Source organism: Vidua macroura, chromosome 1 (genome assembly GCF_024509145.1).
Source record: "Vidua macroura isolate BioBank_ID:100142 chromosome 1, ASM2450914v1, whole genome shotgun sequence".
Classification (NCBI taxonomy): domain Eukaryota; kingdom Metazoa; phylum Chordata; class Aves; order Passeriformes; family Viduidae; genus Vidua; species Vidua macroura.
The window spans coordinates 6,611,986-6,637,994 of NC_071571.1; the positions used below are offsets into that span (position 1 = coordinate 6,611,986).

At 44.0% G+C, this 26,009-nt stretch overlaps 2 protein-coding genes across 12 annotated transcripts in view; one reads left to right on the top strand and one right to left on the bottom strand.

Moving 5' to 3' along the window:
• Positions 1 to 7,982, top strand: part of GALNT11 (polypeptide N-acetylgalactosaminyltransferase 11) — a 46,784-nt gene extending 38,802 nt beyond the window's left edge. For all 4 annotated transcript variants that reach the window (XM_053995734.1, XM_053995743.1, XM_053995752.1 and 1 more), the window contains exons 11-12: positions 4,504 to 4,641; positions 7,198 to 7,982. In XM_053995734.1, coding sequence (XP_053851709.1) covers positions 4,504 to 4,641; positions 7,198 to 7,329 — 270 coding nt within the window. In that variant the 3' untranslated portion in view covers positions 7,330 to 7,982. The remainder of the gene's footprint in view (positions 1 to 4,503; positions 4,642 to 7,197) is intronic.
• A 2,188-nt stretch (positions 7,983 to 10,170) lies between these two features.
• The window catches only part of KMT2C (lysine methyltransferase 2C), a 190,601-nt gene continuing 174,762 nt past the window's right edge, over positions 10,171 to 26,009 (bottom strand). For 7 of the 8 annotated variants that reach the window (XM_053982904.1, XM_053982937.1, XM_053982964.1 and 4 more), the window contains 16 exons: positions 25,568 to 25,732; positions 24,171 to 24,312; positions 22,905 to 23,052; positions 21,931 to 22,109; positions 21,679 to 21,833; positions 21,241 to 21,493; positions 20,523 to 20,662; positions 19,462 to 19,566; positions 16,433 to 17,552; positions 15,352 to 15,488; positions 15,045 to 15,187; positions 14,612 to 14,780; positions 13,637 to 13,753; positions 12,942 to 13,015; positions 12,455 to 12,563; positions 10,171 to 12,218 (listed from right to left, as the gene is read on the bottom strand). In XM_053982904.1, the coding sequence (XP_053838879.1) occupies positions 12,126 to 12,218; positions 12,455 to 12,563; positions 12,942 to 13,015; positions 13,637 to 13,753; positions 14,612 to 14,780; positions 15,045 to 15,187; positions 15,352 to 15,488; positions 16,433 to 17,552; positions 19,462 to 19,566; positions 20,523 to 20,662; positions 21,241 to 21,493; positions 21,679 to 21,833; positions 21,931 to 22,109; positions 22,905 to 23,052; positions 24,171 to 24,312; positions 25,568 to 25,732 (3,249 nt within the window). In that variant the 3' untranslated portion in view covers positions 10,171 to 12,125. The remainder of the gene's footprint in view (positions 12,219 to 12,454; positions 12,564 to 12,941; positions 13,016 to 13,636; positions 13,754 to 14,611; positions 14,781 to 15,044; positions 15,188 to 15,351; positions 15,489 to 16,432; positions 17,553 to 19,461; positions 19,567 to 20,522; positions 20,663 to 21,240; positions 21,494 to 21,678; positions 21,834 to 21,930; positions 22,110 to 22,904; positions 23,053 to 24,170; positions 24,313 to 25,567; positions 25,733 to 26,009) is intronic. The other variant, XM_053982914.1, reaches the window with a different exon arrangement.

Consider the following 26,009-nt stretch of genomic DNA (forward strand, 5'->3'; position numbering starts at 1 on the left):
AATCCCAAGAGTGCATTCAGCCAACTTGCTGTCATAACCTCTTGAACAATCTTGCTATAGATATGTGAGAACAATGTAGAGAAAGATGACATTTATTTAGCAGCTTCTTATAAAAATAGCAAGAAACATCCTGACTATTGGAAGCTTTAAACTGTCGTTTCATTCAACTTGTTGGCATTTTCAGCTGGTTTTGCTCTAGAATTATCTGGTTTATGCCTTTGTCCTAGGAAAAAGCCTGTGTTTGGTCTGGTGAATGCATGTGAGAGCTGACCAGCCTCTTTAAGTCATGGGACTGGCCTTAAAAGCAATTCTGTTTTGCCTTTGGTTTATACTTGCTTTGTTTTCTCTAGCCTTCATGGCTGCTAAGGAATTTCAAATTCTCATTTAACTTGGACTTAAAAGAAATAACAGGTATTATGTAGCTTTCAACTGTATCAGCATTATGGGCAATCCTTTTCATTGTGGTTGACTTAGATGGTCATCATTAAGTAGAGTTGAAAATTAGTCAAGCACATCTCACTGTCTTGTTTTCTCAGATTTGACATGACTGACATTCATTTCATATTTTTGCTATAGGAAGAAACTAATAAGGGAAGTGGTTCTTGTATCTGGAAAATGTATTAAAAATTATGTCTTTAAGTTATAATGAAAACTAGGGTGCTTCGTTAAGTGTAATAGAAAGTCTGGGATAATTCTGGGGACTGAACAGAAATTTAGGAATAAGTAATGAAAATCTTGTTAGAAATAAGTGGAAGAGGTGATGGGATCTTACAGAGTAGAGGTTTGAAGTGACAGAAGAGGCATTCTGTGCTCTGGACCTTGAAAAAATGTACTCAAGCACAGAACTTCAGAAAAGGTCTGTTAACATTCCTGTAGCACTTAATAAATGTAAGAACATGTCCTTTACAAGCTGTTCAGGACTCAGGAACTACAAGGTCTTGCTCCCACATGCAATTCTTCTGTAAGATCTCTCTCCTTAAATCTCTAGATCATGGCTATTAGTTAGCTTTTCTGACACAGCACATGTCTGGAGTGAGTGTGAAGATGTGCAAGTTGTCTTGCTCTTTTTCCATAAGGCACAATTCTTTGGTCCCTCTAATGTTTGTCTCGAAGCATCACTGGCACACTGAACTGTGGAGCAGAGGGCACATACCTGCTTTGGAATGACCTTCAGAAGGATGTTGGGTTTTCAGAGTAGCAATAGTTTCAAACAATGATTGGAGTTCACCAAACGTGGCTGCTTGTGGTGATTGTCACAGGCTGTTTGGTGCTGTGATGCCATTGCTATCCATAATAACAGGAGCTGAAGTATCTGCAGGTGGATGTGATGGTGCAAATGGCTGGGCACATCTCCTCTTCTGGGCTGAGGCAGCTTTTTTGTGCTCTTAAGCTGAATTTTTATCTTTTACAAACTGTCTGACAGAATAATATAGCCACGCCAAGCTAAGCAACAGATTGTAACTGGAAGTACTGGAATACTCAATGGGTCATGGCAGGGATTTTCTTTCAGACAAAGGGCTGTGTCTGCAGTGGTTACTGTCTTGTATTTACTGAAATTTTTCAATGTATTTTACTAGTACTAGTGAAATTTGCAGATCAGATAAAAATGTGTATCCACAAAGCTTTGCCAGTTGGCCAGCCATGCCTTTTGCTGCACTCCACTGATCTCTGAAAGCCAAGGGGTAGGCAGATGTTTCCTGGCTTATTTCTTACGATTTTGGAATTCAGGAGAAGGCTGTGGGATTTGTCTGAGTCACATGAAGGAAGTAAAGTCCTGAAGGTACTGAAGTCCTAGGAATCCTCAGGCTTAAATCTGTAAATAGCTTAAACTACATTTTGAAGGGTCTGAATTAAACATCCAGTTCTTCCTAAGCTGCACCTGTGTAAAAGAAGTTTAGACTAACAGAATTCATACTTTGGACCTCCTCCCATTTATTTTGTCCACAAGATCTACTGTAGCACATGCTGTGCACCTGTCTGAAGGTGTCCATGCACTTTTCATGAAACCTGTTGCCTGTCTTGAGAGGCAGGGAGAAAAAGCTGCTAGGAAGAGGCCAGTCCTACAGCATTCACCAAATTAAGTATTTTATTTAACAACAAACATGATCTATTTCATTATGGAGAGGGGATTTTTCCGTAACATCTGCCATTTAGGTTTTATTTGAAAACAGAAATGATTCATTATACTCTAATTACATCTCATTGATTTTGTTTGATACCAGTGAAAATGGCCAGTGACTTTCCCTAGACCTTTGGACCAAATCATTGCCACGTGTCTCTGGGGGACAGCAATTAAAGGTGCTGCTTTCCTGAGTGTGGGAATTGGACACAATCCCAGTTTTAGAATCCGAAGTCTCCACAGTGATGCTCTCCTAACTCTGCTAGTTAGGAAGTGTGTGCAGGTTGAAAATATCCTGCACCTCTGTTGCCTCTTTTTTTTAATAGATTAGATTTTTTATGGTTGTGTTTGAGGTGGTTTTTTTTTTGTTGTTGTTGTTGTTTTTGTTTTTTTTTTTTGTTTGTGTGGGTTTTTTGTTTTGTTTTTTTTTTTTTAGAAAATACACAGAATAAAAGAAGAGAGCTCTCAGAAATGAGACATAAATCCTGAGAAGGCACCTTTCTGCTTATAGACTTAAGCTGTCTGCCAGGAGTTTCTTTCTTATATGGGGCTGTTGCTCCTGACAGCCTTTAGCAACAAGAGCTGAACATTACCCTTTCAGTCCTCAGCAGAAAATAAGTTAATAATTTTTGGAGTATGCAAAGGCTTGCAGTTGTGTAACTAAGAAACCTCATGGGGTGGCTTTGCTTTCCCGGTGTTTGAATCTGTTAATTATCTGCAAATTTATAGTGATACTCTAATCTGGATTTGGAACCAAATTTTGGTCTATTTTTCTCCTTTCCTTTGTTTTCTACACTAAACACAGAATTAGCTTGAAATTAATTTTGGCTGTCTTGTGTAAGCCTTTCTGGAGAAATATCACCCTGGATTTAACCACTGTCTTGTGTTCTTTGCCATTACTCAGCTTTTGATTGAAGATCTGTTCCCTGTGTCACTGCAGTCTTCTCTCTTCATTCTTACCAGTTCATCTCTTGTTTGGATTTGGCTCCACCATTGTTCTTTCCATAGTAATTCTCTCTGGCAAGTCCTGCTACTTCTCCATTCTCTCCTCCCTCTTTAATCTTGCCATGCTCTTTTTCATGGCAGGCTTTCAACAGAAAAGACTATTTTAGAAGGCACAAAATGCCTGAGGTTGGGGCAAATTTTAATGTGTTCTCTGCACTTCTTCCAAGGAGGCCTTCCTTGTGTTGTAATAGTCACTGTGATAATGAACTGTGTGCTTTCCAGTCATACTGTCCAACTGAGGCTGTGTCCCAAATCCCAGCACCCCCCAGAAGGCTGCTTTTAGTTTCATAGGCCAAAAAAAGAGACAAATCAAAATTTACGTGCCTGACTTCTCTGCCTAGAGTTTGATATGCCATATTCTGACTGTGAAACTCATGCAGACTTAATGGAAAAAAAAATAAATACGCAGTGGGCATGGCAAGTGCTGCACTGAGCTGAGAAATGGGAATGGAGCTGGAACAGGAGCACAGCACAAGAACTTCATGTGTCTGTAGGTACTTCAGGGACAGGTATGAGGGGCTCAGCTCCTCTTGTTCCCAGGCTCCCATGTCAGGGGGAAGGGAGTTGCCTTGCTCAACATTCCCAGAGGCTGGGAAGTGCTGTCCAGCTGCCCTGTGGGTGCCAGGGCTCCACTGTGCATTGGGCATAGCTGTCACTGGGTGTTGGGCCACATGGTCCCGGGATCTTCCCTGCACTGCAGGGCTGTACTTTCCATTTACTTCTCTTTTCTCTACCCCTCTGTAACCCAGGATGTTCTGAGGTGCACACCCCCAGGTTCCTTAATTGCTTTGCTTTCTGGCTTGGGATTCAGACTCTCCTGTTGGTGATGGGAGCTCCAGGTCTTCCACAGATGTGATCTTGGCCAAGGGAGGGAGAACCAGCAGCTCCTGCAGTTGGACCAGGCTGCTGTTCCTGCTTCCCTGAATGTCCAGCTATGCCAGATGTGCCTTGCTGAGAGCCAGCAGGGTGTGGGCATGAATGACAGCAACTGAAGGTGCCTGACACATTTCTGTGCCAAGAACAAAAATACCTGCTCTGTTCCAACAGCAGATGGGAGAGGACAGACAAGAGGCAGCTTGAGTGTGTCCTTGCTGCTTGTTGGAATTGACAGTTGTTTTTTTCAGTGTGATCACAGAGAAACTCTTCTGTCATGGAAATTCAGGAGCCAAATTGCAGTTGAAGCTCCAAATATGAATCAGTGCATTCCTGCTTCATGCAGGTGGGCCCCAGGGAAGGGGCTGCATTCAATTCTCACCGCTCACTGCAGGGCCCATCTCTGATGTCCAGATGTTGAAGCATCTCCTCTGTAGGCAAAGGAAAGGTTCAAGGAAACTGCCCTGAAATAAATGCAATAAATGTCTTTCTATCTTCTGTTTCAGGTCTGGATTTACAACGAGGATCATGAGCTGATTTTAAATAATCTGCTTTGCTTGGATGTTTCGGAAACTCGCTCGTCCGATCCCCCTCGTCTCATGAAGTGCCACGGCTCCGGTGGCTCCCAGCAGTGGACATTTGGGGTGAGTGGAGAGGCTGCCATATGGCACATTACTTGTAATCAGTGTCTCAGGCAGGGACAGTAGCACTAACAGGACATCAGGGTCGAGTTTAATTGTGACTAAACCTCAGATGTACCAAGGCAGTTGTACCAGGCCCAGCCCATGGTTCAAGCAGCCTGTACAGAAGTTGCACAGGCTTTGATGGCTGCATTTCAGTCTTAAGAAGACTTTTGCTGAGCTCTAGGACATGCAGGTTCTTTGCAACAAAGAAAGGTTTCTGCAGCTCCACTGGGCCTTTCTTCTGCCAGTCACAGCCACCCACAGCACTGTGCCTCATCTGGGATATGCCAGAGAGAGCAAAATCCACCCCAGAGCTTTGTTGTGTTGTGTTTGCAGGCTTGGGAGACAGGAGGAGTCCACGTGGTGATTCCTGCTTAGTGCTTGAAGAAGCACAGGGCAGAGCAGTTGCTTCTGCCCTGTAATTGATGTCATTAGTTTAATTATTAAAGCCTGGAGCGGCCAATTCCACAAAACTGAGCCAGTGCTGCTCACACATGGAATTTGTCTCCTGGGTATTCACTCAGAGGCTGCCCCTCACAAGCCCTCAGCCTAGCTGAGTGTTTGTAGCACCAACATGTTTGAACAAACGGAGCTGCCAGCCCTGCCAGTGGTGCTTCCAGCACAGCTCTGCACAGCCTGTTTCTGGTTCATACCATGCTGCTGGTTGGCAGCTCGGGTTCCCAAGGGGAGTCCCACAAGTCCTGTTGCAGCCCAGGATGGTGTGGAGATACAGAGGCAGATACTGTGTGAGCCCAGGGCTGTGTGTGTCTGACACTGGCACCAGCACTGCCACAGCCCCCAGGGGCAGTGGGAATAGTGAGCTGAACAATTCTGCTGAGCAGAGGTTATTGAAGGTTCTGCAGCTTCTGTTAGCAGGCAGGGATTTACAGGAGTGGGGGAATGGGCACTGACATTGGTGCATGTGGCTGTTGGTGATGCCTGTGGCAGGGCTGGAGAATCTGCACTTCCTGTGTGACACGTGGGCTTTGAGCTGGCCATGGCCACTGTGGGTGTGGGGGCTGGATCTGTAACAGGGTCACATTGGTGCTCATCAGTGATCCACAAGAAAAGAAAGTGACTCAAATACTAGGATTGATTAGGAAGGGGATGCAAACTGAAGCAGGGAAATGTCAGCACACAATGGCAGTTTGTTTGTACTGCACATGCTGGTCCCCTCCTCTCAAAAAGGCTGAATTAGGGCTGAAGAAGGCTCAGAGGGGCATGGAAGGGCAAATGGAAGGTGTGGGACACCTTTCCTGTAAGGAATATGAGAGCTGGCTGGGGTTCTTTAGATATCAAGCCTTTTGGAACAAGGGGAAATCCATTGAGTGAGTCATTGATACAGGGAAATACTAACTGTGCACTGCCAGTTGTGGTACAAGACTTGGACTGGGGGGATATTTTGGAGGAGTGTTTTTTCTTACCATGTCCTCCTGCTTCACTGGACATCTGGTTGTGGCCATAAGCAGTGGCAGAGCCTGGCATGGCTGTTCTTGTGTATCTGCTCCCTCTGTGCAGGAGAGCAGGAGGTGGCTGCCCATGGGAGCTGCTGGGGCTGTGCAGAAAGCCCTTTCCAGACAGCTGCAACAGGCTGGTAGTAGAGGAGATGGCAGAGTCCTCTACAGGTAATAGAAGAATAGGATCTGTTTTCTTGTCACTCTGGGCTGGGGTTTGGCCTTGCCCTGGCTGTGGGCACCCACCATGACCACACGCCTGTCACAGCGTGTGGCAGCTCCCCAGCGTGTGGGTGCTGGGAGCAGTGGCACTGCTAATGCACGGTCAGATGCAAAACAGGGACCTCTGATCAGCCTGGAGAAGAGAGGGCTACAGGGAAACCTTAAAGCATCCTTGCAGTGCCTAAGGAGGCTACAGGAGAGCTGGAGAGGGACTTGTTGCAAGAGCATGGAGTGATGTGATAAGAGGGGATGGCTTTAAACAGACAGAGGGTAGGTTTAGGTTAGATATTAGGAATAAATTCTTTGCTGTGAGGATGGTGTGATGCTGGAACAGGTTGCTCAGAGAAGCTGTGGATGCTGCATCCCTAGAAATGTTCATGGCAAAGTTGTATGGGCTTGGAGCAACCTGGTCTAGTGGAAGGTGTCCCTGCCTGTGGCAGGAGAGTTTGATCTAAACGACCTTTAAGGTCCCTCCCAACCCAAACCATTCTAGGATTCTATGACCTGTCTGTGCCCACTAGAGCCTTGTGGGGTCTCTCTTTGCTGAGTGCTGGGGAATGGGTTTGATCATCCCTCCAGCTCATTAAAAGACTGTGGTATAAACAAAATCCCAACTGGAGGCCTGTGAGGACGCTAGAGCCTTTGTTCCAAAGTCTGGGTGTGGTTATGGGGTGTGCTGTACTCCACTACTGCTGTGGGTCTGGTGTGTCAGGGAGGCTGCTGAAAGGCTCATCTGTCAGGAAGGAGCACCCCCTCCCCTTGGGCATCACTTCCAGCTCCAGCTGACAACGGAGAACAGAAATTTTAGTAAATAAATCCCATCTGTCTTTGTCTGCTCTAGAAAAACAAGCGCCTGTACCAGGTCTCCGTGGGGCAGTGCCTGAAGGTGGTGGATCCACTGAGCCACAAGGGCTACGTGACTGTGGCCATCTGCGACGGGTCCGTTCCGCAGCAGTGGCACTTTGAGAGCTGAGGCAGCGAGGAGGCGGCTGAGGAGAGTTCAGCTGAGCCCTGGTTCCCCTTCAGCCACGACCTGAAGTCATTCTGGAGGGGTTTGTGTGGAGCCTTGGCTGCTGCACCTGGCACAACCCTCGAAGCACCTGCTGGAAATGCCCTGCCCCAGGAGCTGAGCGTGGGAAGGTCCAGGTGGTCCCTGGTCACACACTGAGAGCAGCAGCCCCACTGCACCAAGAAGTGAAATTTATCATCGGTTCCTTGGATGGTCCTGGATTATTGGACTGGTTTTAAGTAAGAGAAATCATTAGAGCAATGTAATTTAAATGGTGAGATTTCAGCTTTGTGGATCTTTTAAATGACAATGACAGAAAGAAGTCCTCCTTGACTATTTCATGCACAGTATCTCAATAATTTACATTTCTAGTATGGGATTACTGGCCAAAATTATTTTACTTTTTCTGAAAAATATTTTTATTCCATTTCATCTTCTGATAATTGTCATTTGAAATATTTAAATTTAGTACTTTTAATTTTAGGACATTTAATGTAGTTTAAGTTCTTTGCTGTCATTCGTCACCTCATATTTAAAACAAAGTAACTATTGCAAAGTCTATTTTGATGACTCATGACAGTAGCTGCATTTAAAATAAAGTATCATTTTTTTATTAATTTGTATGGCCTTACTCTTTGTAGCTGTTGGACCAGAAATCACCAACTTAGACAATAATGTGCAAACAATTTGGGTCTTCCCTTGTTTTTCACTCCCTTTCTCCCTTCCTCACATCTTGGAAGGCTTGAAGGTAATTTCTGGTTTTTGTCCTCCACTTCTCTCTTTTCCTTTATTTTACTATTTCTTTGACTTCTTACCTCAGCTTCTCCAGTGTGTCTCCTGCAGAAGAGAAAAGGTGCTCTTAGCCGGTGTATTTTTTTCATAGCACCATTGTTGGCCTTGTTTCCCACCCCACAGCGACTGCCTTCCCTGGAAAGGCAGAGTTTGGATCTCAGAAGTGCCAGGACAAGCTTTGCCTTTCCACTTGGGCAGCAGAAACATTCTCCAACTGCACAAATACTCCAGCATCCACTTACTGACCTTTTGGGCAGTGTGAAGAAAATAATGATAATGCTAGAATAATTACAGACCCACAGCTTTCTGCAGAGAAGAGATTTGCTTGTGCCAGACTCTGTTTGGTCCTTCAGCCACCTGCCAGGGCCAGCACCTGGGAGGAGAAAAGCAGGAGGATGCAAGGAAGCAGGTAAGAGTGGCCTGGCCACAGGGCAGCTGCTTTGCCTCCTCCACTAGTCCTGGAGGGAGTGAGCCCCTGGCAGGGAGAATGAGGTACCAGGGTTTAAAAAGCAGAACCAGCTGGCTGAAGTGGAAGTTTTTCCAGATAAAGCATTAATGGGAGTAATTGAGACATCAGTCATGCTCCTTCCTACCAAGAAAAGCCTCTAAAACCAACCCCAGCCCCCTTGGTCAGCTGAGCCTGTGCTGTGCCTTGCTCAGGGGCACCTGGAGTCTTGCCATCCGTTCCCAGGTGACGCCTGCAGTCAGGCAGGGCTTGCAGGGTAGGGCTGGAACATGGTGTCAGCTCAGGTGAGCCCTTTCACTGGCAGCAGTGGCAGCCTGGGTGGTTGCTGTGTGTGAGATTCCAGTTTTTGCTGGGATGAAAGGATGAGCTGCAGCTTCCTTTATGCCTGTCTGGTTCCCCCTGACCGCAGCAGGTGCTGGCACAGCTGCTCCCAGCTCTGTGTGGGGGCTTCTCTGCGACACTGGTGGTGGCAGCCACTTTGTGCAGAACCCTTGCTTGGCCTTGTCTTCTGTTGCCTTTATGATGTCTTAAAAAAAAAAAAAAAGGTTAAAAAATCAGAAAACCCAAACAAATCCTCAAATAGGGAGACCAGCAGCTTGCTTTATTTACGCTCTGAGTTGGGTGCCACAGAGTTTTTGACCTTTTGCGCCCAGTGGGCAGAGTTGGAGGCTGCTGTCACCGGGAGAGGCGCTGATTTCCAGGAGCAGATGGAGGTGATGGCGTTTTGGATGGTGTCAGTTGTTCCTGCAGGGCGTTCCTGGCCACAGGCAGAGCTGGTGCAGCCACAGCCAGGCCATCACCTGAGTAAGGGTGAGAGATCTCTGCTGGGAGAACCCATCCCTGGGCCAGGGGCCTGTTCCCAGCTGGGCTGCATGGTGTAAGCAGAATTCAGAGTTCTGCCCTGTATTTGAGTTGACCCAGCTGACCTAGGAGGCTTTGGTGAATAGAAAGCACAGAAGGAAAAGCCTCATCCCAGGGTAGGCACTGTCACAACCCCCAGCTTGCTGCAATTCTCAGTCATCCTGAGAATTTATTATTTGTAAAGAAGGAAACTCTGCCTGGGGCTGAATTTTAAGCCCCTGTGTCAAGGACTTCCTTCTTGCTGGCTCCTGTGGTGGCCGTGGCTGCCAGAGGAGCAGACAGATCCTGCAGCAGCTGAAGCGCACCATGTAAATAACACCAGGGAACAGCTCTGGCCTGGCTGCTTCCCACTGCTCCATGGTAAGTCTTGGAACCTTTTTTTTTGGTCTGGAGCCATGGTGAGAGCTTGCTGGGAATGTTGCTGGTGTCCAGCACTGTCACAGCAGCAACATGGAGGTTTAACCCCACTCTGTCCTTTGCTCACTCCCCTCCTGCAGGATGGAGGGGACTGGGGAAGGGTGTTCAGTGTTCCAGCTCATGGGTTGAGATGAGGATGTGGCACCCACTGTGAAATTGAGGATGCACTGGAGAAGGGGGAAGGCAAAATACCTCTCGATGGTGGAAGCAGACACAGATCCTAGAAGAAGCAGAAACCAGACACCTCAAATGACAACAGGAGGATGCACTTTATAGATGTAAAATATTTTTATTCGTAAATGCCGATCTTCTAAATCTGTTTCCACAAATTCCAAAACCCATAACACTCTGTATACTTCAAAAAATTCTTTTTTTTTTGTGTTGTTTTTGTATTTTTTTTTGCCAACATTAGATACTATTATACAGAACAGAAAAAACTGTAGGACAAATACTGGTAGGATGTTGGAATATTGTACAAGAGAAGAAAAATATTCAAGAAACAATTTAATACAGCTATTTATCAAGAGAAAAATATATACAATTGATTTATTCTGTAAGATAAAAATACATCATGCCATATACATTACAAGTTCAGAACTGTATTACTGAATATACCAACAGTTTACAGTCCACTTTTAATTGTGCACACAAAAAAAAAAACTTCATTTTTTTTTATATTTAGCCTGTGAAGTGTCAGTACCAGAATTTTAAGTACAAAATAAAAAGCTAACCTGGTTCCAAATGCTGATTAAATTTCTACAAGCAAACACAAAACAGTGTTTATTTTTTAAAGAAATGTAAACAAAAACAATCCATACAAACACATCTTTAAATTACATTTTCCAAAATCCTATTGCCAGAGTCCTGCAGCTGCAAGCACATTACACCTAATTTTTTCTCCTTGTTTTCCTTTTAAGAATGCTATCGCATGAGACTGAAGCTCCAACTCATTCTATGTTGTTTACATGATTTAATCTGTAGGCTGAACAGTCACCTAATCCTTGACTACTTTTGCTGAAGAATAAAAACCATGTCCAGCCTCTATTTTGGGTGGTTTTAGCAGTTATTCACAGTTATCACAAATTGTAAGCACAAAAAAACCTGACTTAAGAAATAGGGATGCAACAATATAATACAAATAAAATTAATCTAAATTACCCAAACATCTACAAAAGTCAGAATTGTAATATACACGGCCTTTACCAGGCTTAAGGTTTACTTAAAAAAATTCTCATAAGACCACAGTTGAGACTGCTTTAAACATACAAAACCCCTCTCTTTAAATTGAGATTTTGGTTATTCGGAACTGGGAATCGCATGTCCGTGAGTACATGAGATCATATTGTAACATCCCTATCAACGTTTGAGAATAAGCACCCGAACTGCTGCAGAGTCTGGTAGCATTTGGTCAATAACTATTTTTATACTGTATTTTTTTTTTTCTCAAAATATTTACACTTTTATACAAAGTAACAGAGTTTGTTAGTTCTGCAGGTAACAGCAGCAGCTTGGCTTTCTTCTATCTTTCTTTTTAAAAATAGCTTCATTCACTTATTCAATAATAAATACAAAAAGGTTCTCTTATTTTACAGAAATCAAAAACTACAATAAACTGACTCATGGAATCAAGTATTTAAATGTATTTTAGTGCAAGTTATTTTTTCCCTTAGCTCTATCCCTAAGGAAGTCGTTTCAGTACATTCCTTGTTCAGTGGTGTCTACTTTTATTTAAAATTTTTTTCTTTAATTAGAGGGCCTGCCCCTTTATCAAATAAGGCTGTGGCCAGCACTTTGGACTTCTCCCTTTCGCTGGTGATTTCAGTCTTACATTCATAGTGGCCACCTACCCTCCTGCAGGTCAGCCAGCGGTTCTTTGCCCAAGTTAAACAGTTTCTCCTTAGTGAGCTCAAAAACAAAAGTGCTGGACCATTCTGTTAACTCAGTTTCACCTCCACGTGTCTGGAAAGTCAGCTTCAGATTTTGCCGCTTGCTTCTGGTGCTTGTTGGTTGGTGGATTATTTTTCCTTTTTTTTTCTTTCTTTCTTTTTTTTTTTTTTTTTTTTTTTCTTTTCTTCTCAAATACTTGTGTAGAAATCTGTATTTCCAGAAGTGATATTTTTTTTTTCCCCCTTCAAAAAGGCAACAATTTTCCGTCGACAAAATCAAAATGTGAATCACTTCTTCCTAGGGACAAGCAACCCTCAAAGACAGCAAGGAATGCATTCTAGTTCATCCACTTTCGGCAGTTTACAGCTCCACAGTGACATGGAATCTTGTGCTGGTCATCTTCAAAATCAAACTTATAGTCATAGCAAAGCTGGAAGGAGAGGCATGAGAGTGGTTATGGAAGAGCTGGGATTTGCCAGCTACAGGATTTGTAGCTACAGGTTAAGCAGCAAAACTCAGCAGAGGCTGCACTGTAAGGGAAGGCACAGTTTTACAGCAAAGGGGAAGGGAAATGTCACCTCCCCCCAGAGCAAACAAGTTGTGCCACTGGCCAGGAATCACACAATGGATGCACGTGGCAAGAGGGGTGTAAAGAACCTGCCCTACCTCCTCCCCCTTCTGGATTCTTCTGCTGGAGCTGATGATAATTTTGTGTCCTCTCTCAAAAGTGACCACCTCAGCCACGCAGTTGGGCGCACACGAATGGTTGATGTACCTACAAAAGAGGAGTGGGACAGATGAAACCTCTTAGGAAAAGCCATCCCTTGAGGCTAATCTGAACCAAACCTCAGGATGGCCTTAGCTCCACGGGTTCACCGCCTTTCCACATACAATTACATTACTCTGTACTTGTTTCTTTACCTAGAAAATGTCAAAAAAATCAAGGATCAAAAAAAAATTCCTTTCTTCACAGCTGCCATGAAATGTAACTGAAGATGAGCAAAGCTGATGGAAGAGACAGTGGGACAGTTTGAAGACTGAATGTACCAACTGAGAGAATAAACCCCACAAACTCAGAGCCTCCAACAGCCCCAGGGCAACACGGGGGATGATGCCCCAGGAGGAGGTCAGGGATCCCTCCAGGGCCACCCACCTTGCAGGGCCTCCCGTTAGGGTGGCGTCGATGACGTGGTCGTTGTCAATGCGGAACATGTACACGCCACGGTTCTGAAAGACACAAGTGGCACAAGGACTCTGGTAAGGTTTTACTGCATTGCCAGTGATGAACCAACAACACGGGCCAGCTCCAAGTGCCCTCCTGCACTCCAGAGATCAGGCACTGCCCACTGGCTCACGAGGGAAAGCACTGTCACATACTACCTGTGTCCCCATGGGTTTGTGAGAGACGATGGGTCATAAACACAAACCTCTGGACAATTCAGTTTTCCCTAAGAGCTTCCTACTGCCTTTCATCTGGGATATCTGACTGCTTCCCAGACAGGCACTAACTGTTACAATGCCATCAAGTTACACAAAGGAAGTGGCTTTAAATTTAAGAAGTTTTCATTAAAAACTGAGGTCCTGACATGTCTGCCAGAACTGTGTCCTCTGGAACAGAGGATGTGTCCTCCCTACCTGGCCAGGATGCTGTGAGATTTATTAAACATTGAAATATTCTGATAGCAACCATTTGTAGACTCCTCTGGTTTTATTTTAAACCTATTTGCATTTATGCCACAGCAGAAAACAAATCAGGGAACCTGAATTCATCAGGCAGAACAGCATTTGTTTTGTTCTATGAATGTCTGAATGGGGAAGGGGAAAGAGAGAATGAATGAACAGTCTTACCTGAGACTCATAGAGCTTCTCCTTCCTGTTTGCTACCTCATTCCGGATAATCGTCCCGATGTATTCAATGACCATTGTGTGCTTTTCAATGTCTCGAGCAGCATATAAGCCCAGGCCCTACAGAAAGTACACTGAGAGTTACTAACTTCACACTCACACCGTGTTCCTCACCATGCCCCAAACCAGCAGTGGAAAGGGGAGAGGGAGAAGCAGCACTGATTGATAACTGATGCAGTAACAGCCCAGTGCAGAATCCAGCCTCACACAGATCCCAGAAAGCTCAGCTGCTGTCTCAGTGAGAAAGCTGCTCTTACCCCTCTGACACTGACTCTGTAAAGGTTATAAATTCACTGAGAAATAAAAGTGGGTCCTGTGAGGAACCCAGGCACGGTGAAGTCCAGCCTGAAATAAACAAAAACTGTGCCCACACACGGCCAGATTAGTGACAAAGCTTTTCCAAAACAGACTGCAGGGCAAACCAGCAGCATCACATAAAGTAATGCATTTTATACTCCTATGAAGGCAAACAAATACTGAGCTCTTCCTGCTGGTCTTGTACCACTTCATCAGCATGGCCTGAGCATCTCATGCTTCCACCGTGTATTTCTATTTTTATTAAGTTTTACTGTGGTTTTGAGAAATAGGCTAAAAAAACCGAACAACAAACCACCTCAGAACTTTAAAAAAATCCTTTTTCTAGATGACAATAACAAAGGAATTTTTAAGATATTCACAGTAATTAGAAACAAATCTTACTTAAGGTAAATCTGTGCAACTGATGTGCCACGTAGAAATTGCCAATTTTGGAATGAGACTGGAAGGAATTTTGTAATATGTTTAGTTTCAAGTTTTCATCTGGACTCGGATAAATATTTATATATAAGACATAACATGTACAAAATTTAGCTGTAAAACAGATATTAATAAAAGCATATGTCATTTTTGTAACAGCCATTTGCTGAAGTTGGAACTGACCTGAATGCGAGAGCGAGCCAGGTACACGTTGGATTTCCACTCGGTTTTCATCTTGCGGTACTGAGAGGACTTGGAATGGACGAACTGTTTGCTGTAAGGCGCGTTCAGCTCCCCCGTGACTGTGCTCTGAAAGGACTTGGATGTGCTGGTGCTATTCAAGGTGTGAGGCCTGTAGGAATTGGGCATGTAACAGGAAAGAATACAAGAAAAACTGAAGATTTCTCTGAAAACAGCCATGAAACCCAATAAAAATCCTCTCAGACATACAGACACTTAAAGCCAGCTAGCGGAGACACAAAGCAGTTCCTCTTACTGGGGCATGCACATTCACAGCCAAGGACGACAGGGTTTGTAAGCAGCAGACGAAAGCACAAATAACCCTAAAGCAGCCTATAAACCCTGGGCTGTACTATGTGAAATTAAAACAAAATACCTTAACACAAACCTCTTGACATGGGTACTCATTTTAGGCTCGGCACGGGCACAGCCCGTGGGGTTGATGGCAAGAGGAAGTTCCATTAAGGGGTTTCGGCCGTAGCGGAAAGTGTAGTTCTCACAGGCCTCAACCCCTGGCAGCTGCAAACAAAAAAAGATAGAGAGAAAGAAAAAAAAATAATAATTATGTGTTTAATTACATGTGTAACAAAATGTTTACTTTTCCACACTTCTTCCTGTTCCACTTCTCATGTGTCTAACCACCAAGTGGGATGATCCAGCAAGAACTGGGGCGGTGAACTCACCGATTCTGCAATCCTGGCCACTGCAGAGACTGTCAAACCAAAGAGGTCTTCACCCTTCAGATAGCCGGGGAACAGCTGGAGCATTTCAGATTCTTTTCTAACAGAAGCAACGGGCTCCAGGATTTTATCCCACACACCTACACAACCATTGGGAGAGAATTACAGTGATCAAAAAAATAAAAACTATTGCACTTGGTTCTAAAACAAATGCCTGAGGATATGGGAACCAGAACCCAGCACTGACAAAGCGTTTGTCTTTGATTGCCTATACAAACAGGTCAGGATCTAAAAAGTGAAATGGAGAATGACTGTTGAGTTGCTAATTTTTGGGATTTAACAAATCCCAAACAAAACCACCATTGATTCTGCACCCTCAGTTCTCAGAAATGAAGCTTCCAGTGTTCTCAGCATGGAAACTTTTGGTCCTCTGACAAGAACACGGGCAGGTTTCTCCTGAGAAATGCTGCAAAAGTACGATTTTCTAAAAATACACAATATATTCTATTTCCACTGATTGATTGTAGTCAGTGCTCATTCTGTGAGGGTATCAGCACCCACAGCAGCAAGGCCTTGAGACCCGGAGAGTTACAGGCCTCCAGCACATCCATGAGCCCATTTCCAAGACCTGCCTAAGTGTTTATGGACACCCTGACATTCTTCACCCTGACACAGAATTACCCACCCTGATGACAACATGGTCACTCCGCTGTTTTTAGAGCTCCCTAACTTGAGCCCAGCTGATTTGAAGATAACTGAGCAGTTAACTGGCTCTGTGTTTAAATGAAGTCACTTTTCATGAAATGAAACCTGTGCTGACTTTCCTACTGCTTTAGTTCATTTTCAACATTCAGTCTTGGGTCTCCTCTGTGGACTTGGAACAATTCTTCTGATCTGCAGCTTATACAATATCTTCAGAGGTGATCACAGTCTTCACAGTAGGGTATGACAAATGGGCCCTGGAAGCTCACTATGAATGTTATGTTAGAACAGTTGCTCCAAACAGGTACTGTACCACAGGAATCAGCAGTACCACAATGAACAGCAAAGCCACAAATTCATCATCTTAATTCACAAAATTTACCTTTAGGTGTTGTGTCAGTCAGAACCAGATCCTCGTGGCCCTGCTCCACCACCTTGATGACGAAGAGCGGGAGCCCGTCCTTCTCCTCGATGGAGCAGAGGTAGCGGCAGCGCCTGTTGGCGTACCTCATGCTCCAGTACAGCCGGCTGGCCTCGTACCCCACGGGGAAGAGGGCTTTGGAGGAGTGGAAGGCCTGCATCTGCTGTGGCAGCAGCTGGCCCACGGTGTGGAAGATGAGGCTCCCCACACGGAAGGTGTGGTCGCGCTCCCCGCGCTGCACGATGCTGGCGATCTGCCGCACCTCGTCGCGCTGCACGTACACCCTCCGGAACACCGCGAAGTAACTCAGCTCCTGCTCGTGAGTTCCCTTTGGTTTGTGCATGGGGCAAAGCATGGTCTTGTCTTTAAAAAACATGCATTGTGCTTTAATGGCACAGGTAAAGTGATAAATATTGGTGCACCTTAACCTGTGGCAACCGCTGGTGGCACCCATTTTGTGACAGAACATGCATTTCATCTGCAGGCCTCTCCGCAGTGCTAGTTCCACGTTTATTAAGGCACCAGCTTGTGTCTCGTAGACTTCTGTAGACCAAAGAGCACAGTTCAAATGGACCCAAAGGTCTAAATCCAGGTTGAGAAGCCTTGCTGGTCCATCAGTTAATCCATCACCCTCCTCATGACAGAAGCAACATTTCCTGTAGTCTCTAGGCACAGGGTCTGGTTTAAGGGTTGTGCCCAGTTTTTTAAGAAATTCATCTATTTCTTCTTCACAAGGAGGTTTGAACGATCCTTTAGGAATCACAATCTGAATGCTCCACTTTTTCCATTTCATCCCTTTCCATTTCTTACTGGGAGGCCGGCAGTCCTCCAGACTGCTGTGTATTGCTTTTAACCTGGGTTTGAGTTTCACCGTTACCTTCAGCTCATCCGGTTTCGCCTCTACCTTGGCTGCTTCGAACGCAGGGGGGAACATGATGGGGGGTGATGAGGGAGGAGAAACCTTTTCCTGCAGCTGAGGCAGACAGTGGACGTCCAAAGTGGAGATGTTGTTGCTGTACTGATGGAATGCTTTGGGCGGCCTCTCCTTCATCGGCGACTGTGGCAGGGTTGGGACCGATTCCTGATAACCAACAGAAAACTCTTTAAGAAAAAGATCTCTAACTTGTTAATCATTAAATGTAAGCCAAAAACATGGGCAGCTCAGTATGGGAGAGGCCTCTCCAAATGCCTAAAATGAAGATGCAGCAACAGAGAAAGACAGAAATTATCCTGACTCATGTTACCACAGCTTGGACCAGGATTTGGAGCAGGAAACTTTCCCAGCCTACCTAGAACATGGTGACCCTTTAAAACATGAGAGAAAGCAAAAATAATCCTTTGTCCAGGTTCTCAATGCAAAACTCCTCTATTTTCCTTGATGAGCTGACTGCCAGCTTTAGTTCAGATTCTTAGAAAGTTTTGTTACATGAAGTAACCTTACAATATGGGTCACAGAACTAATTTAAAGTTCAAGAATCTAGTATATGGTAGAAGTGGAAAATTTAGAACTAAGTTTAAGAATCTGGTATATGGTAGTGGAAAATTTAGAACTAACGCCACACATTTTTTTCCTGGAATCAAGTGAGGAAGAATTTCTTCAGGGCTTTGGATGTGATACAACTTAAGGACTTAAACTATTCAGTCACAGTAAACACAAATTATACCTGCACAGATTTGTGGGGAAAAAAAAAACCACAAAAAACCTAAGAGAGAAAACAAGAACAACAAAGGAAGTTTATATTATGAAGTGCTCAATGTTGTTTGTATGATTAATCTTGAAAGAGTAAATTAAAGGATCAAGAGGCTGAACATGACATTTAATTAACTCAATTAGGTACATGCTGATGCACTTGTAGAGGAATGTTACCCTGTTTATACAACAACTGAAAATGAGCTACATGGGACACTAAAAGGATATGGATGTACACAGAGGTATCTTCTCCGGGATTGTATTTTTTAAATTCAATTCCTCCTGAGAAAGTAAATAGGATGTACTTGAAGGAGGGCTTCAAACTATACAGTCTATACAGGACTATGAGAACACATTAATTAGGTAAAGCTTGAAGGACACAGCCTGATCTGTCCAATAGTTTAGGGGAAAAAAAGGTGCATTTGATCCAGAAACAGCAGAAGACAAGTTAGTTAAAAGAAGTACTCAAAAAAATTTAACTGTGAGAAACTCAAGATCATTCAGTCTTCAGTGAAGACTATTTCACTTTTAATGATTAAATAATTAGATAAATTTAAGTTCTCCTTCCTCTGACACTGAATGACCCTTGAGACAGCAAGAAAAGATGCCCCGTTTCTCTCAGGTGTTGGACACCCCTTGCAGCATCTGCAGGTAGAGAACTACACAGAATATTTGGGGCCACCAGAGAAAATTCCCTGGCTTAATTCCACCTTCAGTTGAATGAACTTCTTCAGATGTACTTCTCCATTAATAAGGATCTCCTTTTCCTGGTCACTGTCAGCTCACAGGCTCCTTACTGGTGTTTTGGTAATCAATGCTTTAAAATGGCAGCTTCACCCAAATAAAGTCAGGGAACAGGATTCTATTTTCCCAGGTACACTGAACAAATGAAACTCTTTTTACAAACTTGCTGCTCAATTATTATTTTCACAGCTGTAATTTTATTTTTAAATGTACAAGCCAAATCCAAATGTAGGATATACCCCTTAAAAATGTGTCTGTGGTTGTTTACAAAGCCCAGAGAACTTAAATTACTCATTTTTTGAGACTGCATCTTCAAAACCCGGGAGGGCAGCCAAAGGCGATGGCTTTTCTGCCATGCATCTGTCAGACACAAAGTTCTGCAAATATGATTTTTAATTCATGCTGCTGGTTCAGAATCTCAACATCTGAATATACAGCAATTAATTTATAAACCTCTCAAATGAAGTGCAAACTTCCCCCTCGGCCTCTCTCTGTTCTCCAACAAATAGCTGCAATAATTTCAGCTCACTTGGGTCTGCCAGTGTTTGATACTTACTTTGTTCTCTGAGTTTTTTGCTTGCACAGCTGCTGAATAAAGAACAAAGCAGTTGTTGCTACAGAATACAATGTCCTTCATTTTATCTGAGCCTTCTTGGGAATCCTGGGAATCAAACACAGAAGAGTGTAAGAAGTGCATTTTAATACCATTCTTCACATAGTAAGTGTAATGAAACAAGTCTTCCAATCTGGCTGGAAACTCTTTTTATTTGTAGAACATTTGTGAAATAATGAGGGATGCTGTGATATAAATACTTGATTATTTGACAGATCTAACGTTACCACCACCTACACCCTTGTTCTTCAGCATTTCCTGCCTTTCACAGAAGTTTAACAATCAAAATAAAGCATTCTATACCATGCACCCATCTGCTCCATAGGCACTCTTACAAAGCAAAATCCATTTTCTTTTATCTTTAGATGGCAAAAGAATGTCTCATTTCAGCCTAATCAAAGCCAGATCACACTGTTTTATCTACTGATCCATCTGCAAAACCTTACTAGGAATTCAGTGCATTCCTGTCTGCATGAACACTTTACTCTGTGCAAGGTCTGGCTAGGTCTTTGTGGTGTAGTCACCTCCTGGTCACTGAAGAGCAATGGCATTCTTTGAAGGAATGACAGTTCCTAGTGTAAGGACAAGAGATTGCAAATGAAATCTGATCCCTGTCCAAAAGGAGTGCAAGTACTCCTGCTCTTACAGCAATTCCTGACACAGCAACGTGGCTGCCCCACAAATGAGCATTTTTTGAATTGAGGTCCCTGAAGAGGCCAGGGAGGGAGCTTGGTAGCAGAGCTTTGATAACTCCCATAGATGGGACCTGTTTTATGAAATGTACTGGGATTCATTTGGTATCAGTAACAACAACTTTGCCATTTTTCAGCTGTACTGCAGATGTGCCTGAATGTCCCACCCTGAATCAGGACACACAAGGAAGGGGAACAACACAGGAAGCTGAAGTGCTCTTGGCTGGCAGGACAAGCAGGACTTTGTGCCATCTCTTGCTTTAAGGAGCCCAGCTGAGCACAGGGCCCTGCCCTGGGCACCTCAGCACTGACCTGTTTGAGGAAGGGCAGGTCTTTGAAGGATTTTCTCACACCACTGCCCAGAACCACGACCTTGCAGTGGGAGCACCAGCGAGGCCTCAGTGCTGAGCCTTCTGCCATGCTCTGGCTGTGATCCTTGTAGCCAGCCAGACCTAGGGAACAGATTATCTGTCAGAGGCTGGATCAGATCAAACCAGATTTGTGAGAGATGACAGTATTCTTCACTGGTCTAGAGGACTAACAGCCTCCTGGATAGGGCATGGAAGGAGGGTTTTAAACCTTGACCTGATAGATAAATTGTATAAATCAGAGCTAAGACAACTGTACAAACCAGGAAAAAAAAAAAAAAAAGTGTGAAAAAATCACAAAATAAACTAACAGAGGAATACAGACTTAAAGAATCATGTCAAGCTTTCCAGTATGGGAACAATCTTCCTGAATTCTGTATTTAAAACCAGACTGGACATAAAAATCCCTAATAATGTTAGGAATTACGGGAGAAATGCCTCACTGACAGTCCTGTAAACAGGCAATGGAAATCAGAGATGGATGAGAACTACCCACGGTAAAATCCAGGAGCATCCACATGATCATGTAAGAGGTGAGAAGTTTTATTTTGAACAAGAATCCATTATTGAATTCTAGAGCATGGATTTATGAGGCTGAAATGCATCCATACTGACTCAGTTAAACCCTGGTACTGAACACTGGGAAGTTAAAGCCCACTCACCATTGCTGCTGGCAGGGAATGGCACATTGGGCTGCTTCAGCCCGTAGGGCCCCACGATCCTGGCAGGTCCCATGGATCCTGCCTGGGGACCCTGCAGGAGCAAGTGCTGCCTGTACTCCATAGATGGGTTCCCTCTGTGAGTGTTGGTGGCTGCCATGGAGGATGGGACATCTGGAGCATTACTGACCTCGTAACTGTTGGGAATTCTGACATGGAGCAGGTTGGAGAATGCTGCTACAACGCTACTGATATTCTAAAAACAGAAATAAAAACAAACCTTTGTTTACATCTGACAAGCCGTTCAGATAGCACAGATACAAACTATTAGAAGATTGCAACAGCAGCGTTACTGCACTGTAACCCCCCTCAGTCACTATTCATAAACCTAATTAACTGCCCTTGTACTCTATGTATGCAATACATGCTTATTCTTTTTACCTCAGCAGCTGTGGGATGTAAAGTAATTGCTACAGAGATAAGGCCAGATTTAGGGCCGTTCTGGGATGGTCCAAGCTGCGAGGAGAAGAAGCCAGAACCAGGTAACGCTCCTGAACCGGGTTCTGATTTTATGTAATTCCTTTTGGCTTCTGAACCTGAAAATAAAACAGAGTACAGCACATTAATCCTACACTTATGGGAAGAGACAGAAAAGCAATCCTAGCTGTAGTGTTCACTCTGCTGCAGCCTCACCTTTCCCAGTGCTGCTGGGCAGGATGGGAATGATGGGAGATGGGACAGGTTCTGGGTTCTCCTCCTTTACAACTGACAAGTCTGGGTAGCGACTGATCTCCATTCCCACCACGCTTTCAGGAGAGGAAGAAGGAACAAAGCTGTCAGGAGTGTCCCTGTCTTCACAGTGATCTTGAACCCTGGAACAAAACCCAAAAAAGCTGTTTTGGAAATGGACTAAACTTTTGGTAAGCCAAAGTTATAAATCATGACAGGGAACTAAAATGAACTTGCTAGTTGCTACTGGTCACAGAACACAAGTAGGTGGTTGGCCATCACCTCTGGGTATCTCATATTCCATTGCACACATATTCCATTTCTTGGGAAAGATCCATGAAGAAAACAAAGAGACTTAACAAAGCCAAGCCCTCTGTTCATGGCTCTATCCACCAGGGTAAAAAATGAGCATTTAATATTTGAACTGTTTTAATATTTAAACTGTCTGGCCTTTGTCCACATACAGGCTTCAGCGCTTCACCGACACCCATACCTTGGGCAGGCAAGTGAAAGGGAGGCAAAAGGGAAGATCTCTGCAGGGAGACTCATGCTCCAGCCAGTGATTCTCACCTTGGAAACCGAGTGGAGCTGTGCAGTTTCAGGCTGGCTCTGGCAGTGTCTTGAGGCTGCTACAGCAGTCACCTGTCACTGCAGCACCACACTGCCCCAGGAAAAGCACTATTTGTATCATTTTCTTCCACTTTTAAGAGATCAAGGTAAGGAATTCCTAACAATTTAACAGAATCTAGAATGGCTAGAATCACCTACTTCACTATGCTGCTCTCTACACATGGAATGTTAAAGAGCTAAAATGATTCCATTCCATTCTGTGCCTGTGCAAAAAGGATTTTGTTTCTCTACACCTTCACAGTCTCATCCAATGAAAGATCACAGAATCTGCTCCAAATACCTTTTCGAAGATGTCAAGTAAAACCTACCTTAACTCCTCCTGGTTGTTGTGAGGTGGTGTTGGAAGTGAAGCAGGAACATCCACCGTTTTGGGGCCCTGAGCCATTGCTCTGGCTAATAAATCATCTTGTGGTCTGAAAGGCAACTGGAACTGCTTTGGCCCCAGAGCTTTGGTAACTGAAACCAGAAAGGCACAGCACAATGAGACATCTGGACAGCTCTTTCAGTGACACACATGCTGCCTGCTGGGTGTGGGTGGGGCCTGATGGTGACACCACTCTCAAGACATTTGGGAGTTCAAAAAATTGTGACCATTCAAGATTAACTTCCATTTTTCAAAAACCTGCAAATTTTGAGCAAACAGAGTGTGTCTTCTTTTGAGTGTGTCTTCTGCCACTATGAGAGGATGTTTGTTTACTTTAAAATCCCCAAAAACGAGAAAAAAATCAACAATTTTGCTAGAACAAAGGAAAAGGAGTGTGAAAAAAAGGATTTTAATCACTGAATAGTCTTTACAAAGACCCAGTATAAAGAATAGAAAGCAATTTTAACTGTCCAAATTGTAAGTACCAAGAAATACATACTGACTGCCCACATTCTGAATAGGCTGCTTTGAGCTCACTCAACCAAGGAGCTCCTGCCAGTCATTTGTACTGGACCCAAAAAACTAATCTCAAGTTTTTCTTTCTCATTTCTTAAGAGTGTATCTAGCTCTCAACATGTTTTTGAATGGGAACAAGGCAAAGGCACTGACACCTGACACTATACTGGTGTAAAATATTGCTGGCTAGTAATGATTATAACCTTGAAAAGTCTGGGCATTTTCTTTTTATAAAGGAGCATTGCAACTGAGAAGCATCCTAGGAGGTAACATGGAGGAGTCTGAGGGGAGACCTCCCAGCAGCCACCAGCTTCCTCAGGATGAGGGGCAGGTGTCGATCTCTTCTCTCTGGTCACCAGTGAAGGGAGCCAAGGGAATGGTCTGAAGTTGTGTCAGGGGGAGGTTTAGGTTGGATATCAGAAAAAGGTTCTTCACCCAGAGGGCAGCTGGGCACTGAACAGGCTCCCCAGGGCAGAGGTCACAGCACAAAACCTGACAGAGCTCCAAGAGCCTTTGGCCAACGTTCTCAGGCACAGGGTGGGATTGTTGGGGGTGTCCTGTGCAGGGTTGGGAGCTGGACTCAATAATCCTTGTGGGTCCCTTCCAACTCTGCATGTTTTGTGATTCTAAGATCTGTTTTGCCATTTGCTACAAGCAGGACAGACTTCACAGAACCAACACACACCAGCCTTACCATCGTGGCCTCCCAGCACTCCAGCCTTGCCAGCGAGTTCCTCTGTGGTGGCGAAGCCATTGACCAACTTCTGGCAGGCCACGGGCGGCGGCGTGGGAGGGAGAGAGGCCGGGGGGGTCGGGGGATTGCTCAGATTGTTCTGCTGCATGACATGAATTAAAGAACCATCAATCAGGATGGAACACAGGGAGAGAATTTCCCTTGTTCCAATACCAGACAATGCAACCCACTCAGTTTTACACCCAGATGTAGAACTGATATGCAGCCATAGCTGAGACCCGAGCATGAGATAGAAAGGTATCTACTGTACAAGACACACTGATTGCCTTTCTTGTATCAGTGATATCACAGCAATAGCTCACATGAGTAAACACTGCCAAACACACTACCAAAAGAAGATGTGGCTAAACTATTTACAAAAATGCAAGGAGAACATTTTAAGGAACAGTTTCAAACAAACAGTTTCAGCAAAGGTCCCAACTCCACGCTGAGAGAGCTGTTCCACAGTGACTCTCCAGCACCATGAACAAGTCACCTTCCCCAATTGCTCCTCAAGGGGAAGCTGCCTCACATTCAGCACAGGATGAGCTGTCACTGAAGCAGCTACCATGGAGCAGCAGATACTCTGCAAGTCCATACTCTGGGCTACTTCTCACCAGTTTATTCAACTGCCCATATTTTAAATTAAAATTAAATGAGAACTTCAGTATCTGTTGTTCCTGCAGTCATGCCCACAAAGCTAATCTTCATTACTTACTTTTGACCACAAGAACTATTTCTGTAGGTCCCATTCTCAGCTTACACACTGTGTAAGACTGGAAAAAACACCACTGGTTTTAATAGGTTTTTATATTAGGGTATCCAAGCAGCAAATTTGATTCTGTCTATTCAGTATCCCACTGCCCACCCAGTATTGCCACTCTGATCTCAGAGACTAAGTTTTAAATGCTGTGGGTTATTAACTCATCAACAAACAGTCTATTTTCTTCATAGTTTCCAGGGTCTTAGTTAGGGCTTGGTGGGCAAATGAGAAAAACTCTATTTCTTATTTAATTCACATTAAGAAATGTTTAATGCTTTCAGTGACTTTGCAAAATACTGAGAATTCAGTCTTTTCTGCTCCACAAAACTGTAATTACAATTTTCATTATGTAGCATCCATTTGTTAGAAGAGTATTTGTAATTTTTAATTAGTTTACAGCAACACAGTTTCCAGAACCAATATCCACTTTCAGAGAGTAAAACAATGGTGACTATTTCACACTATCTAGTCTACAAATAAAAGGTTATTTTTCTTCTAGTTGCATAAAAGGCAAGAACTGTGACTAGTCGTACTAATATAATGGACTTCTCTTCCCACAGAAAGCACACAACAGAAATCCAGATTAAAACCATACCTTGTAAATGAGCTGGGAGTAGTAATCTGAAGCCCCATCAAGAGTAGCACTACCAAAACCTCCCACAAGTCGATTTCCACCATTTAGTTGGCCACTGCCGTAAGGGAGAAAGTGTGCAAAGCTCACTCCAATTATTGGTTCCACCAAAGGTAGAAGAGAAAGTTGCTGTATTAAAAAAAAAAAAAAAAAAAGTCAGAAATTAAGTCTAAGACAGAATGCTGCTATTCTCCAGTCAGTAGAGTGGTTTCTAATTTAAAAGAAGAACTGGAATTTATCCACTGTCAGGAAATTGTTCAGCTCCAGCTCCCTGCCAGCTCATCCAAAGGCTGCCAGAGCTGACAGGAACTCTGTGGCTTTGGGACTACCTGCCATGTCAGCCCACCTTCCAAAATTAAACACCAAACTTTAAATTCCCTGATCTTGTGGAAGTTCATATTTTCCC